This window comes from Astatotilapia calliptera, chromosome 16 (genome assembly GCF_964374335.1).
Source record: "Astatotilapia calliptera chromosome 16, fAstCal68.1, whole genome shotgun sequence".
NCBI lineage: Eukaryota > Metazoa > Chordata > Actinopteri > Cichliformes > Cichlidae > Astatotilapia > Astatotilapia calliptera.
The window spans coordinates 17,655,578-17,673,274 of NC_137437.1; the positions used below are offsets into that span (position 1 = coordinate 17,655,578).

Consider the following 17,697-nt stretch of genomic DNA (forward strand, 5'->3'; position numbering starts at 1 on the left):
ACTAGATGATAGTAGCACTAAAAATCATCATAGACCTGCACTACACTTATTTATTTAATTCTACCAAAGTACAATATTTAGATTGAGAAAAGTTTATATAATTATTTTGGCCTTGTTGTGCAAACAAGCCTGCATAACTTAATAAATATAGAATTTGAAAAATAGCAAACCTAAAAAGAAACACTAGGTACGAGATACATGAGTACCTATGATACGGTGATACTTTTGGCAAACGACCATTTGACTAACATGTGTGTCTCACCTGCTCTTGTTCATCTGTTCTGTCCTCATTCTGCTCTCTCTCTCTGTTCCTCTCTCTCTCTCTTTGTGCTGACAATCATCAAATATACAGTTGAAACCAGATATTTACAAACTCTTCAGATCAAAACAAACACTTTTTTAATTGTAACATCAAATCAGACTAAATGTTTATTTTTTTAGATTGATAAATATAAAAAACATATTTGTTAACTTTAAGAGTAAAGAGAGAAACTATCTGTATTTCTTAATTGCAAATGGCACCAAATTGTATTCAAACTGAGCCACACTTATGCAGCTCCACAGTTCTTTTCCTGGTGTTTTGGTTGACATCTCTTGATTTTCCCATGTCACAGAAACAGGCTCTGTGTTTTGCCTTATATGCATCCACAGCTGTGCCACCAGTTTACTCACATGGACTCTACTAACCTATCAGAAGCTTCTTCAGCTCATAATGGAATCGTCTGGAGTTTTCTTATTAATTAACAAACTTAGTGTATATGTACTCCTAAATTTGATGAAAGTGATAATAAATAGACAGATCTCTCTCTCTTTATTCTGACATTTAACTAATTCAAAAGATATTTCAATATTTATCTAAAACAAAAGTTTACTCTAAATTGATGTTGTACAGTAAAAATGTTTTATGTTTTCTCCATAAAGTGTATGTAAATATCTGGTTACAAATGTAAATATCCTGCTGTGTACTGAAATCCCTCTTGTTTTGCATAGAAATATACTGAACAACATACAAAGCATAATATATAAAATAACATTTACCTGAGTTTTTTCTTTGAAAGAAGCCTCTAATGTCCATTCTTATATTTCAGTACATAACTGAAACCGATTTAGTCGGGGAGGGTAAGAACTGAAAATATGAAATAAACACACGTAAGCTAAGACTCTAAAAAATAGCATTTGTTCGGCTTTTCATTTCGCCATTTGTTGATTCACTTGAAGAGCAAGTAACGTAATATTGGTCAAGTGATCAGTTTCATATCAATCTTTCGTGATTCACCGTCATATTTACATTATTTGTACGGTACGAATGATTTGCTTTGGTACCTGGTCAAACTTAAGCTCTCCTTAGTATGGCTGGCTCTGTTTCTCCAACAGCGCACTAACAGGTAGCAGCTGCCCCGCCCCCTCGCTCAGTCGCTTAGTGCCTGAGCTCGGATCATACCAATATCAGGGGGGGATTCACGCACAGTCGTAAATTCCCACAGTGTGCACTATGTGCTTCGAATATTGTGTGTACTTTTTGTTTTATACAGTTGTCAGCCAGGCATCTAACTATGAAAAAATTACACTCCAAAAGACCCCGGGCTTCTGACAAAACAACCCGGGCTTAAGCCCAGTAAGCCACCCCCACGCTCCGCCCCTGAGCTGGAGTGTTCTGAGACGTTATATTTGGTATATCCAGACCATCCATCGGCTCTTACTTCGGAAACATGGCTTAAAAAATTTCTCTTCAACGACGTAATCCGATAAAAAAGAAAAACGATCTCTTTACCCGTTGGCTTCCCTTGGCTGTCATGCGACCGGCTATTGCAGTTAATAATACAACAGCTTCTTGACATTAATGTACAGAATTCACCTGCTTGCTGCTACTACTGCACATTCACCCAGTGTATATACTATATATATATATATATAATGTTCCTCCTCTACACCCCCCCCCCCCCCCCCCCCCCCAATTTTTGCACATGTCGAGGAGCGTGTCAGGCTACATTTCACTGTGTGTTATACTTGTATAACTATGCATGTGACAAATAAAGAACCTTGAACCTTGAACATTTTTTGGGTTTCTTTTTATCGCTGTGTAACTGAGTGTAATTGAAAGCCTGCGTGCGCTAGTAGCTCTTGCCACAAGTTCCCAGAATCCTTTGTGGTTTTACCCCTGGTGGGCCGGTCTCTAGTCAAAATGCCCGGGCCAATTTTTTGTCCCAGTCCAGCCTTGACGGGCAATAATGTTTTTTGGCAAATACTAAGTCTTGGCTTCCTGTCAAAAAGTGATGAAAAGTGTCGTGCCATGGCGCACTGGCAGGGAGAGGGGATCCAATTAACTTCGCCTCCATTCCAACCAACTAAAGGTGAAAGTAGCAATGTGTAACTTGGTGAAAAAGTGAAAATCATCGTTTACATTAATTCAATTCAATTCAATTTTATTTATATAGCGCCAAATCACAACAAAAGTCGTCTCAAGGCGCTTCATAGATACAGAGAAAAACCCAACAATCATATGACCCCCTATGAGCAAGCACTTTGGCGACAGTGGGAAGGAAAAACTCCTTTTTAACAGGAAGAAACCTCCGGCAGAACCAGGCTCAGGGAGGGGCGGCCATCTGCTGCGACCGTTGGGGTGAGAGAAGGAAGACAGGATAAAGACATGCTGTGGAAGAGAGACAGAGGTTAATAACAGATATGATTCAATGCAGAGAGGTCTATTAACACATAGTGAGTGAGAAAGACTGGAAAGGAAATTACATTAGATTAGTTTGTAGGTTATGATATAAAAATTATATGTTTATTGTTCTCAAGTGATGATTATTGTTATTATTATTATTTAAAAAGAGGACGTTTTGCCTGATAGGAGTAGAATCATGCCTGTGTGATTCATATAAGCTTTACCCCTCAATATAACATTAACATGTTCTCAACAAGATAACGTTTGTTTTCAGACGTCATATAAAAATAATATTTGTTGCATGTCGCTAAAAGTTATGTCTGCTGGAACCAAAAATACACCTTTCTGAGTGCATCAATTAAAACAATTTTCTATTTTATTGTTGTAAAACACATGTAGCTGAAACACTAGCCTTCTGTTTGTTCATGGACAGGGGGTCAGATTGTGGCAGGGTCAGCCTGATATTATTTGTATTCCCTGTAACTTTTAAATTTTTGACCCTCTTAGAGGCGACTTTTTATTAAAATACTTTAATAATTTTACAACGCAGCGCTGTCTCACCCATCAGTCTCTTTGTATGTTTCTCGTATGACGGCAATTATTCCAATAAGCCGTCATTTATGTAATTACACTTTGGATCTGACTGTAAAAATGAATGTCTTCACAATCCAAAGCAGAAATAATAATGAGAAAAGGGGAATTATTCCCTTTTCATAATTATAAGACCCAGCACAAGTGTCCCAGGGGCCGATCCAGGTTACGTGACTTAAGTAAAGCCTACCTTACCGTGTCCATTATGCCATTTCTGTTTTTTCTTCCTCTGAGAGCAGCCACGAGGTAACGGCAAGATATGGGCGAATGGATGGAACTGCTACTTTCGTTTGTGTTTTTATGGCCAACTGCTGCGATAAGTCATGCCACGCTATTTTTCCGCGATAACCGCGTGTTTTTGCTAATATCTGCGCTCCTGCTGACCAGAGAAGCTGACGGTATGTCGAAAGTTTTCTTTTTTTGTTGTTTATGCTTGGATTTGCTTGGGCTGAAATGAGATAAAATGGCAGGTGTTAACTGATTGTTGTCAAAATCTGACAGGGAAGAATGTGGGGATTTTGAAGCGGATGACTGAAATTATGTTTTTGTATTATATTAGTGTTGTCCAAATGTATTTATTATTATTATTATTATTATTATTATTATTATTATTATTATTATTATTATTATTATTATTATTATTATTATTTAATATTATTATTATTATAAGGAGACATACTCAGAAGATGCTCAGGACCTGTGACCTTAAAGCTTTAAAAAATTGTGTATTTTATTATCTTTACCCAGTAGCGGTTTTTGATACGGGCAACACGGGCGGTTGCCCGGGTCGGCATCGTGGTGGGGGGCGGCATCACGGGAAAAAAATAAAAATAAAAAATTACTCGTACTCATGCTGCTCCGACATCATGCCAGCGCATATTGGGAATGGCATAGGCACCGATCGGTTTTCTATCGCCCATTTGCTGGGAGTAAGAGCGCCCTCCGTTTGCGAGGTGTTGATGCTGCTTGCGGCGGGGCGGCGGGGGATTCTCTGGCTGGCTGGAGCAGCATCTAATAACCAACTCGCAAAATAAAAAAAATAAAAAAAAATAAAAAAAACAACAAACACGAAAACACCAGACATTATGATACAGATTTATAATTTGCACCGATGTTTTTTCGAAATTCTATAAAGTGAGAGCGAGAGCCCTCGGTGCGCCTGCTCGCTGCTGAAATCAAAGTAAACTTTATTGTCATCTCCGCTACATACAGTCCAGTATTTACCCATATGACTGGAGCAGAATGGGCAGGAATCTTTGGTTTCTACAAGCTGAAAAAAAACCCTTGAGATTTTGTTTTAAATGTTTTTATTGAGATGCATGTATAATACAAATTATAATTTTTAGGTTGATTTAATGTACTCATCCAGATTAATCCAGGAAGCTTCACAGTGTAGGAAAAAGCTGTTATTGCCACTTGCAGGCATAAAGTTTGTGCAAACGTTTTCAGTATCAGCCATATTCATTTAATTGTGTAAAACTAAAATCAAGATTCATATTTGATTAATTGTGAAGCCCAAAAATTCTTGGAGACGCTTTTTTTTTTTTTTTTTTTTTTACTTTTTTTCTGCTCTTTAACAGTATTTCACTTTACAGCTCTAAAGGTGATTAGTGGAAATGTGACAGTGGTTCAAGGAGGTACCGCTATTTTACCGTGCCATGTCATTGATACCAATGATGACCTGACACAGATTACCTGGCAGAGGAAGACGAGAGAAAAACCTCACAATGACAATTTCCTCACTATCCTACCCAGAGATGGAGTGCAGTTTGTCAATGGAGGTGATGATCGATTTAAATATATCGGGAATTTTAACAACAAAAATGGAACTCTCCAGTTATCCAATGTTGCACTGAAGGATGAAGGCAGCTACAAGTGTATCTTCACCTTGTTTCCCAGTGGAAATCAGAAGACTGAGATACCTCTGAACTTGCTTGGTATGAAAAGATACTTTATTTCAAATATTCTAATATTCTTGTACGTGAGACGGAGTTACTTCCACCATCCTTCTTGCATGTTGATTTATTTTAGTGCTGTACCTCTCCTAGTGCCTCCTTTCACAAATGTGAAGGACAATCTTCCCACTTTGGGCACAGAAGAGGTTTTATTTGCTACCTGCACGGCTGCTGGATCGAAGCCTCCTGCAGAGGTGAGGTGGCTCACTGGTGCTTTGGGAGACAAAGTGAGGACGACAACAAACTCCACACAGTATGACAACGATACAACTACCACAGTCAGTTCTCTGTTTGGTGTTCCTACGAGAGAGATTAACGGTCACCAGGTCCAGTGTGTCATCAGTGGTGACTCCCTGTCTAAAGAAGAAGTCCTGCCCTTTAACATACAAGTCTACTGTGAGTGCCACAAACCACAAAAATCTTTAACAATTAAGTTTTATAACTTGAAATGCAAATATGAATTGTTAGATTTAACAGAAAATTATTGACAAATTTAGCAAACGACAAAGTTCTATAACAGCTTTTGACATGCAAACAATGCCTCAATTTTTTTTCATTACACTACATACTAATGATTCACTAAAACTATACACTCTGTTAAATGTCCCAAATTTATCAAATTCCAAAACTTATTGATATCACTCTCTCTTTCACCACTGTCACTTCAACAATGTCCCCATATTTACACACACATGCACACACAGCAGATAAGTATTGAACACATCACCAATTTTTCTAAGTTAACATATTTCTAAAGGTGCCACTGAAATGGAATTCTCATCAAATGTCATTAACAACCCATCTAATTCACACGTGCAAGGAACCATAACATGCCATACCATCAAAACCATTGATGTCAATAATACACCAAGTCACAGCAAAAGCTGTTTCAGATTTGTTTGTCAAGCATAAAGGTTATTTGTGACCGACATGCTTAACGTTAAGATAAATGTAATTTATCTTTCCAGTCGTAAGTCATTGAATACAAATGGGAAATGGCAGAGGAGGAGGTTTGCTGGTCACACCATCAGCAAAAATAATGGAAGTTGCAATGAAAGTAAAAAGCAGGCTTATTCAGAAGTGCATTATTGTTATTGATATGGTACAACTGTGGGGTCCTGTTTCTGGTGGATTTTCCATGTAATGTAATATTCTTTTTTCCATCATCAAGGTGATTATAAATTAGCCAGTCACAACCTTGTTACTGTTTTTGTCTTGAAAAGATTGACTGTTTTGTCTGATGCAATGAGACCCAAACATTTGTGAAACATTATTTCGATATTATTATTATGTCCTCAATTCAGGATTAACACAGTTTTCTGTCTTTTTTTTTTGCAGTCTCTCCCACAGAAGTGAATATTAGAGTGATTACACAAGACTCATTTGAGTGTGTGACAGAAGCCAACCCAAGTGCCAACTTTATCTGGAGTAGGTAAAGTAATTAAGAGAAGAAAAACTGCGTATGTGTGTGTGTGTGTGTGTGTGCATATATATATATATATGCACACACACGGTGACTCCCAAGATAGGCGAGTGGCTCCAGCAGATCCCGGGAACAACATCGGAGATCTCTGTCCAGAAGAGCGCAGTCCTGGGAACAGCTAAGATACTGCGCAGGACCCTCAAGCTCCCAGGCCTCTGGTAGAGGACCCGAGCTTGAAGCATAAACCGCCCGCAGGGGCGTGCTGGGTGTGTGTATATATAGTTCATGTTGAGCCTTGTTCATGTTTTTCCAGATCTGGCCAGACTCTGCTGCAGTCTTCTATCAAAGTCGACGGTGCAGAGCTACAACTGCTGAGCCTGACCTCTGATCTAAATGGCCTCTATCAGTGTGAAGCATCTAATGCATATGGAAGTAAACATGGTCAGCTCTATGTGCATGTGGCATCAGGTGAGGGCAGCTTGGATTTAGCTGTGCAGTTTGTCCAAATCTTTCTGAATTTTAATTTGAGCCTTTGCTGGTGTTTCTTCATTCTAATGTTTTTCTGAAAACCAGCCAGCTTAAAGAGGTGGTTGGTTTAAGACATCTCCGGCATAAAACGTAGCGTTAATGAATGGATGACTGAAGCTCCACACAGAGCAAAAATGATATTAAAGTCAGCTCCATCACTGGAAGAACATGTCCTAGCAAATAGTTCTTTTCATGGTCATTTGTCTCAGAACCTTTCAGAGCATAAAAGTTTTAGAATGTTTGGTACAAGTGCTGCATGGTGTTTGAACAATGTCTGAAAAGACTAAACACCATGAAGGAGAGAAAGGATTACCTCATTCACACAATATTCTTTTTTTCCATGTGTGTCTGTAGATGCATGCTCTGCTGTTTGGGCCCTAGTTGGTGTTTTGTTTTTCCTGAATGTTGTTGTTGCTGCAATATGGTACCTTAATAAATCCAGACAACTTCAAAGGTACTTCAAACACACACACACACACTCTCTCACACACACACAGACACAATTTGACAGGTCACTGAAAAACTGTGTAAACTGCTTGGTTATTTCTTTAAAAATTCCAAATTGCATTTGCCGCAAAGTTCAACACTAACGATTCAACAGGGCACTGGTTTCTCTCTTACATTTCACTATAATCCTCAAATTAAAATGTATTTGCAGACAAAGTGTTCATTCACTGGGACACATTGACAGACTGTACAGGTTTGCTTTTATTGATATTGAGTTATGATTTTGGTTTTCTTGGCTTTCGTACATTCATCTTAGTTTGTGGCGAGTTTTCAGGTGGTTCAGTTAGTTGTGTTGCTGTGTGGTGCCAACACAACTCTACAGCAACATTTGTTTATAATTTGTTCTTAGTTAATGTCATTTGTCCCAAATACAAAGTAGTTCCAGCCAGTGGATGATGATCCACTTCTGGGGATAAGCTCCTCGTGTTCTGCTTTGTCTGACATTTCATCTTTGTTTCATTTTTTAATGCCGCAAAATTTCCAGGCTTAACTGTAAGCCATGCATACTGTCTTATTTTTCTCTGGCGTTAGGTGTTTTCCATCACATGGTGATGGGCCTAGAGACCCACCATCTCCCAGGAGTGCAGGAGATGATCAAAGACGAGAGCAAGAACAACTGCAGGAAGTGAGCGAGGTCACCAACGGTTAATTTGTAGAGATGTTAAAGTCAAAATTAATTATGTTAAATATAAATTAATTAATATGTCTCTCAATATTTTGGTGCTAATGACTTAACTTACAGTTTTTCTCAATTGCTTCTGTGCAATTCTCACAGCAGAAAAGTCATTCAAACCACTCTTCATGCAATTCTCAAAACAGAGCATTTTTCATAACAGAGTCTCTTGTGCAAAAGGAACTACTACAATCAAAACCTTTTACATTGTTCAAAAAACGAATAGTCAGTCAGTCACTTTATCTCTGTGATGAATGAATAGAAACCTTTCACCACCCTTTAAAGACGTAGTCATCAAATTGTTTAGTTTTTTTTTTCCCTCAAAACCTTAAATGACTTTAGAAGTATTGCAAAAATGTAGACCTAATGTAGTGTACACATTTTTCAGAAACAAAAGTGAAATCTGAAGGATTTTAATATTTATTTTACAAAACTGATGAAATTGAGAAAAGCAAAATAATAATCTTTAAACTATATGCAAAAGAAAACAGACAAAAATAGAATAGTGAGACTGACTTTTCTGCTCTGAGAACTGCCAAAGATGGAAAATATCTCAACTGAAGTTTCTACCAACATATTATTCTAGAGTTAGCTTAGTCTTTAAGGCCATGTTGTGAAACAACTTCACATGTAACTGGAACAACTGTTAGGATGTGGTTTTAACTGCCTGTTCTTCTATTGTCATGAAAAGCTTTAACTAGATTTGCCATCTGTTCTTGTGTTTCCACCAACTTGTCAAAAGCTTTCATCATCAGTGAAAGCTGTTGACAGCTATAGTAATGTGGTTACTGTAAATTCAGGAATGAAAGATCCACCTGCCTTCAGTATCAGAATCAGAATCAGAATACTTTATTGATCCCTGGGGGAAATTATTTTTTGTTACAGTGCTCCATTTTAAACCAACATTAAGACAAGACAGACAATACGCTAACTAAGAATAGTACAATATATACATATATATACATACATACATAAGTCACTTATAAATAAATAGCTGGAAAAGAAAAATGTGTAGTTGTAGCAGTAACCAGTGTGTTAAGTGGATGCGTTGTACAGGGAGATGGCCACAGGCAGGAAAGATTTCCTGTGTCGTTCAGTGGTGCTTTTCGGTAATCTCAGTCTCTCACTGAACGAGCTCCTGTGACTGACCAGCATGTCATGGAGTGGATGGGAGGTGTTATCCAACATTGTCTTTATCTTGGACAGCATCCGCCTCTCCGACACCACCTTGAGGGAGTCCAGCTCCATCCCCACAACATTGCTGGCCTTACGGATTAGTTTATTAAGTAACACCCTTCCCTAAGGGTAACAATAGAAGTATTTAAGGTTATAATGTACAATACTGGCCAATTGTGGACACATTAACCATTCATATGGAATTACATGTTTTCCTTTTTTGTTTGTGCCTATAAAAGCACCATGACAGTATCCAGTCAGTGTGCTAGCACAGCTGCAGCAGGTGTGTCTGCATTGAAGCTCTGGCTGATGTTCTTTACTCCTCCCGATAACACGAGTCATTAAGCTGCAGTTTATAAAACCCACAGTGTTTGTATCAGAAACACTAAATGAATTACCAGTACAATACAAAAACTCACAAAGAGAATAGCTTCACTGCACACTGTGAATGGTGCTAAATTTCTCTTGTGCATGATGATGGTGCACACACTTACTCCCCTCCAGTAAAACTACTACATAAAACTATAATAAAACAGGCCTGCACTTGTCTGTACTTGCCATGAATGTACAAGTTTTACTCTAATAAAACAAAACTTACACATGCAAGTAAAAAAAAAAAAATCTTAATCTTCATTCATGTATTTACTTAAATGAATGTGCTGATCAACGGTTAATAAGAAACCTGAACAGAGAGCCCAAGTATATGAACCGATTTCTTATAAACTTATGGGAGTATGATTAAATACTCATTTTTAGGTAATGATAAAATACTAAAAATTGTAAATTTAAAATTTAATATTATATGAATACAAGACTACATAGTGCATTAAGTAACAAATGCTAAGTTACACAAATGCAAATGCACTCTCTTAATTTCTTATCTTTTGTTGTTCTGGTTCAGACCTTTAACTCCATCCGTTCAGCCGAGCTGACTTATTTAAAACATAGACGGGTCTAATAAGTGTGCTGACTGATAAAGAGCTGTTTTTACTTCACTGTTATGAAAAGTGTGTCATCATAAAGACGGAAACTGACTGTAACTGATAATTCTGTTCGACATTGGCTTACGTATTTCTGCAAAGCTTATGATGCCTGTATTTTCCCAGGAGCTATCACTTGGATCTCTGTTTCCAGAGAGCCAGACTCGCTCTACAGTGTTTGCTGTAAGCTGCTTCACTTTCCAAAATGGTTAAAGGCATGTTTAATTTCTGTTGGCACACAAACTTTTCAAGTAATGTCAGTGAAACTCTTTGATCATCTGTTTTGTGCCGACTTTTATTATGAGTATACAAGCTAACGACAGGAGGCAAAGTCAGCAAAAACAGAATATGTGACATGCGCAGTTTCTAAGGTCAAATTTAAGTTCTGTATTACATGCACAACAGAAAAGCAGTGAATACTGTGAAAAACAATGTCAGCCTTCAAAATGCACTCTCAGCTGCTAATCTGACTTTTCCTTGACCAGTTTAAGAAAAGAAATGGCTTGATAGTAGGTCGATACACCATTTTTCACAAAACTGTATTCGGTATATGAAGCTAAAATTTCACAGCATGTGTGTTTAAACTTTGGCCCATAATTTTTACCCCCAGACATAAAAAGGCTGATGGAGTATTTTGACCAGTTAGTTAACCAATCAACTATTTGCTGCCAAGTTTGTGTGTCAAATGAAGATATGTTTGTATTTTAATTGTGTAGGTTACATTTAGCTAAATTCATCTTAATCCTTTATAGCAATAGTTACACTAGTATGCGTTTTTTAACTCTAAACTTTAAATCTCTAAACTTTTTTGTTGAAAGAGTCAGCATTAATGAATAAACTGTGCCTTGTCTTTTCTCTCATTTACACATGTACACAGGGGATATTTGTGAGAGCCATTTGATAACATGTCCTTACACTACACATTAAAACAGTCTTCTCAAACTGTGGAGCTGGTGGTGCGACTACTGTAGGGAATAATTGGCTGACATTTCAGAGAAAGCTGGAGAATTACTTTGTTAAAGCATTACACAGTCAGGGTTCCCTGCTTTTGGAAAGCTATACATCATATCAAATCATATATCATACACCTGTGTCTCAGATGGTTGTACTTTTCAATTTATTTAGGTTTTTGTGTGGCAGCTTTTTTTAAGCATTCAATCACTAAAGTGTGTTGTTTGATCTGTATTCTTGACCAATTATAAATCATTTGGTGTGCTTGCTTTATAGCTTGTGTTTTTTATTGTTTGCTTAAAATGAAACTTTGTTTTGTAATTGCTTTTATAACATGTTACACTGCTGAAATACTTTTTGTTATCATTTTTCTTCAAAAGTAAATAATCATGCATAAAATCAGTACGTTCCTCTCCCTCAGTATACATGTGTATATACATTCAGGTGTGTAAACCCCATCTGTGATCCTTGATATTGAATTCCAGTTGGACGTTTTGGTCTTGTGGAGAGAAGAAATCCAATGTGGAATTTTCTGGCATCTGTAAAACATGGTGGAGGTTCTGTCATGGTATGGAGCTGCATATCAGTCAGTCGTGTTGGCGATCATGTCAAAATTAATGGAGTTATGAACAAAGAAAAGCACCATCAGTTTTAGATCCACCATGAAATTACATCTGAAAAGAACCTGACAGACAATGGATTCCCAAATGGACTCCCAGTGCACTAAAAGCACACCTGGATAGAAAACTACACAATGGAATATTATCAGTGTATTCACCTGTCTGAGGGAGAAAGAGCTCTGTTGTCTCAGTAGAGTGGGATGAAGTGGGAGAGAAGGATTCATCATGATGGAGTTTGGTTGCTTTCTCACAATACCACCAAAATATCATCCAGGTGACAGCGAGCACACTGCATCAGCTAGTAGCTCATGCCATCTCCCGAACTGACCAGTGGTCACAAACGTATACAAGCAGGGGTTTCAGACAGGAAGATGGGATTGGTGGGGTTATAAGAATCAGAATACTTTATGAATCAATAAGGAAATTATAGGTAATTATGAGCAGTTGACGACCCTCCTTTCATTTAGTATTCAGGTCAGTGGTGATCCAGGGCTTGTTGTTGGAATTATGGTTCATATATTTACATAGGCAGTGATCTCAGTGATGCAGTCTATGATGCTGTTTATGCCATCCTCACGTGGATCCTAGTCCTTCAGGCACTCACTGACTTCCTGACTCTTTCTCCTCACAGACTGTAGCCAGAGGGAGTCTTTGAACTTCAGGGACAACATGATGATTCCTCTTAAACACATTATCTCAATGACACAAGGACAACATGCCCACCATAATTAAATTACTTTGACAGAAACAGGCATTTAAACTGATTAAAATCGACTCAGCCTATAGTACCGGTACATGTATCTGGACAATGTATCTTTTGTTTTTCAGAAAGTGTATGATGTGCTTTTCAAACAGATTATTACTTGAGACATTTTGTTTTATTTTTCAAATAATAATCTAAAACATCAAACCTGGATTTAACATACTTTACATTTATGTTTCTTTTCTGTATATGCCTCTCCTCTGTTCTGTCTCTCCTCTTTGTTCAGGATTTGAACCTTGACTTGAAAATTATAGTAGCCAGCAGATGGTGATAGTTTAACATATGTTATGCCTAAATTGAATACTTGTTAGGTCAACCTTTTTAAGTGTGACTGTAAGAAGTCAAATTACTATACTGATGGTTGCAAATGTGTGAGAGCTGAAACAAATTGTAGAAAAACAAAAAAGCAACAGCAACAACAGAGAAAATCCAAGGAAGAAGAAAATATTGAGGCAGAAACACAGTTAAGGAAAGGCTCAGCAAAGAAGGTCGGGATAAAACAGATGGAGGCCCCAGATGGAGCTCCCACAGGCAAGGGTGGTGGCGATAACTAATTTAGCTTAAGAAGTAATAACACGTGACTGGAAAAAAGTGGTAAATTTCCTATTTGAGATATCCGCAGACAACAATATGATTTTGATAATGTTAATGAGAATAAAGCATATAGAGGGGCCATGTAAGGTCAGATACCCCCAAAAGTTGATTCTGTTCTTCTGGACGTAGCGTTTTCAGTGGGAGAAACGTTTCATCACCGACTTCTTCAGTCTCAGCTGACTGCAGGTTTCCCCAATAAACAGTACATTTGCATAATGACTGAAACTAGCAACACTGAAGGAACAATGGGCTGGGAGGTCAATTCCTTCATTATTAATATGCAAATTCTCATGACCATTTATCAACAACCACTAATCAAAGACCACTGCTCAATGGCCATGAGTCCCATTCACAGAGAGATGGGGAATGGTTGCAATCACAGCATTGTAAGATGGTGAAAGATGTACCCTTAGATACCCTCCTAGATTTAAAGATGGTCTTTCCCTTTTCACCTAATAGGGAAAGACCATCAAATATAGAAAATAGAGAAAGAGCTCCACATAGTGGCTGTAATGTTGTACTAATCTGTCCAAGCTACAGGATCTGTATGTATCAAGCTCCTGCAGGAGGAAATGCAGCTACTCTAATTCAACTGATGCTCAAAGTTGGCATTTACATGTACAGATGACTCCTGGCTGCTGTTGCAGTATTTAAAGGACACTGTGTGCTCTGGATTTTGCTTGATTCATCACTTTTAGGTGGAAAGCAGTTGATTTGGTGCAATCTTTAGCTGCGAAATATTTGACTACAAAAGTTTAAATTAGATACACTTTAACAAATGCTTACTGCAGACTGGCCACCCCAGGTGCCACCCCGAAGCTAAAACAATAAAATTTAATGAAATATCAAATGTACGATTATGGTTTCACAGTGAAGCTCAGATATCCGAGGGTAAGTGAATGCAGCACCGGCTTCTGCACTATGCGCATCATGTTAGCAAAGGTAGGAGAGCCAAGCACGAAAGACGGCACCGCAGAAAACATTTTTTCGGGGAAAGATTAACAAGTTAACATTGCTGGACTAGCCATCGGACGTTTGCATGGTGGGCTGATGACTTTTTTTTTTTTTTTTTTTTTTGTAACGGCATGAACAATGAGAGGTGGTGGATTGGCCAGATGCTGGCCGATGTGTAAAAATAACTCAGTTGTTTGGTGGTGGCTATGGCGGAGCTTCCACAGAGGCAACAGGTGGATGAGGGAAGGTGAGGCAGGAGGAGAGACCCGAGGCGGCCGCCGGTCCGAATGTCAGGTGAACTGAACTTCAGGTAAGAAGTTATGACCTGGGCCCTGTTTCAGGAAGCCGGTTTAGAAAACTCAGAGTGAAAAACGATACTCAGGGTTGAGTAACCCCGAACTGTCCAACTCGGAATATTCGGTTTCAGAAAGGCTGATAACAAGTAGTTCAGTCAACGCGGAGTTGCTACAACCCCAAGTTAAGCACGCGCACGAGGATACATAAAGCCCCGATCAGTGGAGCACAGATTAAGCGAGTCACCATGGAGACGGAGGGAAAGAAGGCGCGGTCGACGTATTTCACAGCGCTCGAGGCGGAAATTCTGATGGCAGCATATGCCGACAGCATGCACATCATGCAGAAAAAAAGTAACGCAGCTGCAAAGGAAAGGGAGCATGCATGGCAAAACATAGCCGACAGAGTCAATGCGTGAGTGTTAATTTAAACATTGATCTAGGGATTTCCACCCATATAACACGTTATTTTATCATATGTCATTCTATTTATTATGTTATACATTTTATTTTGTGATGTGATGTGAGCGCAGGTGCAACCCAACAGGCCCCAAACGTTCCTGGCAGCAAGTAAAAATGAAGTATAAAAACATAGTCCAAACAGGTAAGGTGTAATTGTATTATGAGCCATAGTGCTTGGTCTGTGTGTCCTATGTAAATCAATTGCAGTTAGAGGCTACAGTAATATACCACCTGTAAGCACATATTGAAATTATCTGAGCACATCACAAGTACACATTTGCCTACTCTGTATGCCCAAATGTGTGCCGTCACAGCCAACAGAAAAAAAGCGGAGGCCCGAAAAACAGGTGGGGGTCCTCCACCACCACCACCCACAGAGGCTGAGCAGTTGGCCCTCAGCCAAAACAGTGGGCGCCCTGTGGCTGAAGGCATCTCTGCGGGGACATCCTCTGTGGCAACAACCCCACAAGACACAAGTGCCTACATAAGGGGTAAATCCAAAACAATACATGGCGTGCATACATCCATTCTGCACAGTCACCTTGACCAAAATGAACTATGTCGTAGTGAAGTTACTGTCCTACTGACAGAGAATGACAGTCATCAAACAGTTAGGTGAATAAACAACACTGAGACACTTGGAAACTGTTAACGTGCTGCACGGGTGAGGGCCCAGGGAGAGACTCACACACACCGAGCTGCAGTGGTACGTCTTTATTATGAGCATAGCAGTGTCCTTTAATTTTGCATACATGCGTGTGTGTGTGTTAACCTCCCACAGGGTGAGCTCCCTGTTCCCAGAGACAGAGCGAGTAGTACATTCCGTACCTTTCCCAATAAGTGTAACATATGAACATATACCTCAATGCAACATAAAGCTCATAAAAGCGTTTCCACCCTGACACCTACTGATTTTGCCTTCCCTCAGTGTCGGTTGTCTCTGAGAGCATACTGACAATGAGGTGTATGGTGATTGGTATGTCTGGTAATTGCCATTTGCGCCCACATAAGTCATGAGTGACCTGTATGAACCCCATATTCTTCCAGTTGACGGTGATGGTGTACTGCATCTGGTGCAGCCCCCTGTTGAGCCAGACCGACATGCAGTTGTGAGTACTCGTAATACTCCACAGACTACATGTGTCAACAGTAGAACAGCAATGTTGTTAAATGTCTCCACCACAGGCACATGATGACGAAACAGTGACAGCTGCTACAGAGGAGGCCGCAACAGAGCCACACTATGAGGTATACAGTGTACAGTGGAAAATATAACAACTGACGACAATGTGGTACTATGATGACACCATGGACTTACTATGTCCCCGGCAGAGTGATGCTGGAAATGAAGAGGAAGAGGGTCCAGCCACTCCTACAACGAACCTTTCCACAGTGGGTTGTTCAGCACTGATTTACAACCAACCTAAGTAGGCATGTACTATGGATGCCAATGCTATGTCCCTTGTTGCAATAGCTCCCTGTGAAGCAGCTGTATAAGACATATCTGGCCAGGAAGATAAGAAAGTGCGACATGGAAATGGTGCACCTCCAGCTGCAGATCCAAAAGTCGAAGCTGGAGATTGTACTGCTGGAACAACAGTTAAGGGTGGGTGGAGTGATCATAGATGGACGAATCATGTCAGTGTTTGTACAACATACTAATATACGCATTTATTCTTTGTGTACAGGACATACAGGGTGACCAATAAAGGCAGTTGACCACAGTATCTGTGTATTTGTCTTGTAACATGTTGGGTTGACGGGTCGCAGGAAATGGTTGTGGCATATGGTGTCTCTGACTGCTCTTCCATCCTGTACGTTCGTGGGTGGGTCAGGATGTTCATCGTGTGGATCACTGCTGTCTGGTTCAGAAGGACACTGTTCACCTCTAATCGTGGCAATGTTGTGTAGGATCACACATGCCACAATGATGTCACATGCCCTTTCTGGGGTGACCCTGAGTCTTTGCAGGCACTGGAACCGGGCCTTAAGCATTCCGATAGTCATTTCAACTCTGGCTCTTGTCCTGCAATTAGCCAGATTATATCGCTGCTGTGGGCCCGGTTCAGGGTCAGAGTAAGGGGTAAGCAAATAGGGTAAACATGGATACCCCCTATCACCAAGCAAGTAGCCAGTGAACTCTCCTAAGACAGAAGGATACACTTCAGTTCAAATGTCCCTGAAGCAATTGGTCTTTATATATTTTAAAGTATTTTCAACTCACCATGTCCAAATTTTGTGCTCAGTGTACATTCACGGAATATTTGTGAGTCATGGACAGAGCCTGGCCACTTGGCTTCCACATTTGTGATAATGTTGGCAGCATCACATATGATCTTCACAGTGCAGAGAACACAAATTAGCATCCATTACTATGATGAAATAATTTGTTAGTTTGAAATGCTACAGGGAACTATGTACCTGTACATTAATGCTGTGGAAAGACTTCCTGTTCACATAGTCTCCTTCATTTACTGAAGGAGCAATGATTGGAATGTGAGTACCATCTATACAGCCAATCACGCCTGGGAACCCTGAAAATAAATGTAAAATTTAAGTAGT

The 17,697-nt window shown here is 39.3% G+C and overlaps 2 protein-coding genes and 1 long non-coding RNA gene across 5 annotated transcripts; 2 read left to right on the forward strand and 1 right to left on the reverse strand.

Annotated features, from left to right (window-relative positions):
- The first annotated feature begins 3,384 nt into the window (after positions 1 to 3,384).
- Positions 3,385 to 8,627, forward strand: LOC113008184 (nectin-3-like). 2 transcript variants are annotated; one of them, XM_080290691.1, is made up of 7 exons: positions 3,385 to 3,654; positions 4,852 to 5,193; positions 5,305 to 5,607; positions 6,550 to 6,643; positions 6,948 to 7,102; positions 7,517 to 7,616; positions 8,201 to 8,627. In XM_080290691.1, exons 1-7 carry the CDS (start codon positions 3,516 to 3,518, stop codon positions 8,316 to 8,318), a joined length of 1,251 nt encoding a protein of 416 aa, XP_080146817.1. In that variant the 5' UTR covers positions 3,385 to 3,515; the 3' UTR covers positions 8,319 to 8,627. The 2 variants fall into 2 exon arrangements, with proteins under 2 accessions (XP_080146817.1, XP_080146816.1); XM_080290690.1 differs by having other exon boundaries at positions 4,852 to 5,607; positions 8,201 to 8,456.
- Positions 8,628 to 14,780: 6,153 nt separating this feature from the next.
- LOC145421003 (uncharacterized) lies at positions 14,781 to 16,859 on the forward strand. 2 transcript variants are annotated; one of them, XM_080290693.1, is made up of 8 exons: positions 14,781 to 15,088; positions 15,207 to 15,277; positions 15,450 to 15,626; positions 16,183 to 16,244; positions 16,321 to 16,383; positions 16,468 to 16,527; positions 16,610 to 16,741; positions 16,824 to 16,859. In XM_080290693.1, exons 1-8 carry the CDS (start codon positions 14,922 to 14,924, stop codon positions 16,842 to 16,844), a joined length of 753 nt encoding a protein of 250 aa, XP_080146819.1. In that variant the 5' UTR covers positions 14,781 to 14,921; the 3' UTR covers positions 16,845 to 16,859. The 2 variants fall into 2 exon arrangements, with proteins under 2 accessions (XP_080146819.1, XP_080146818.1); XM_080290692.1 differs by having other exon boundaries at positions 16,610 to 16,859.
- Positions 16,860 to 17,160: 301 nt separating this feature from the next.
- Positions 17,161 to 17,697, reverse strand: LOC145421004 (uncharacterized). Its single transcript, XR_013902250.1, has 3 exons — positions 17,557 to 17,697; positions 17,360 to 17,471; positions 17,161 to 17,279 (listed from the first exon to the last, which is right to left on the reverse strand). It is a non-coding gene; the product is annotated as an uncharacterized LOC145421004 (long non-coding RNA).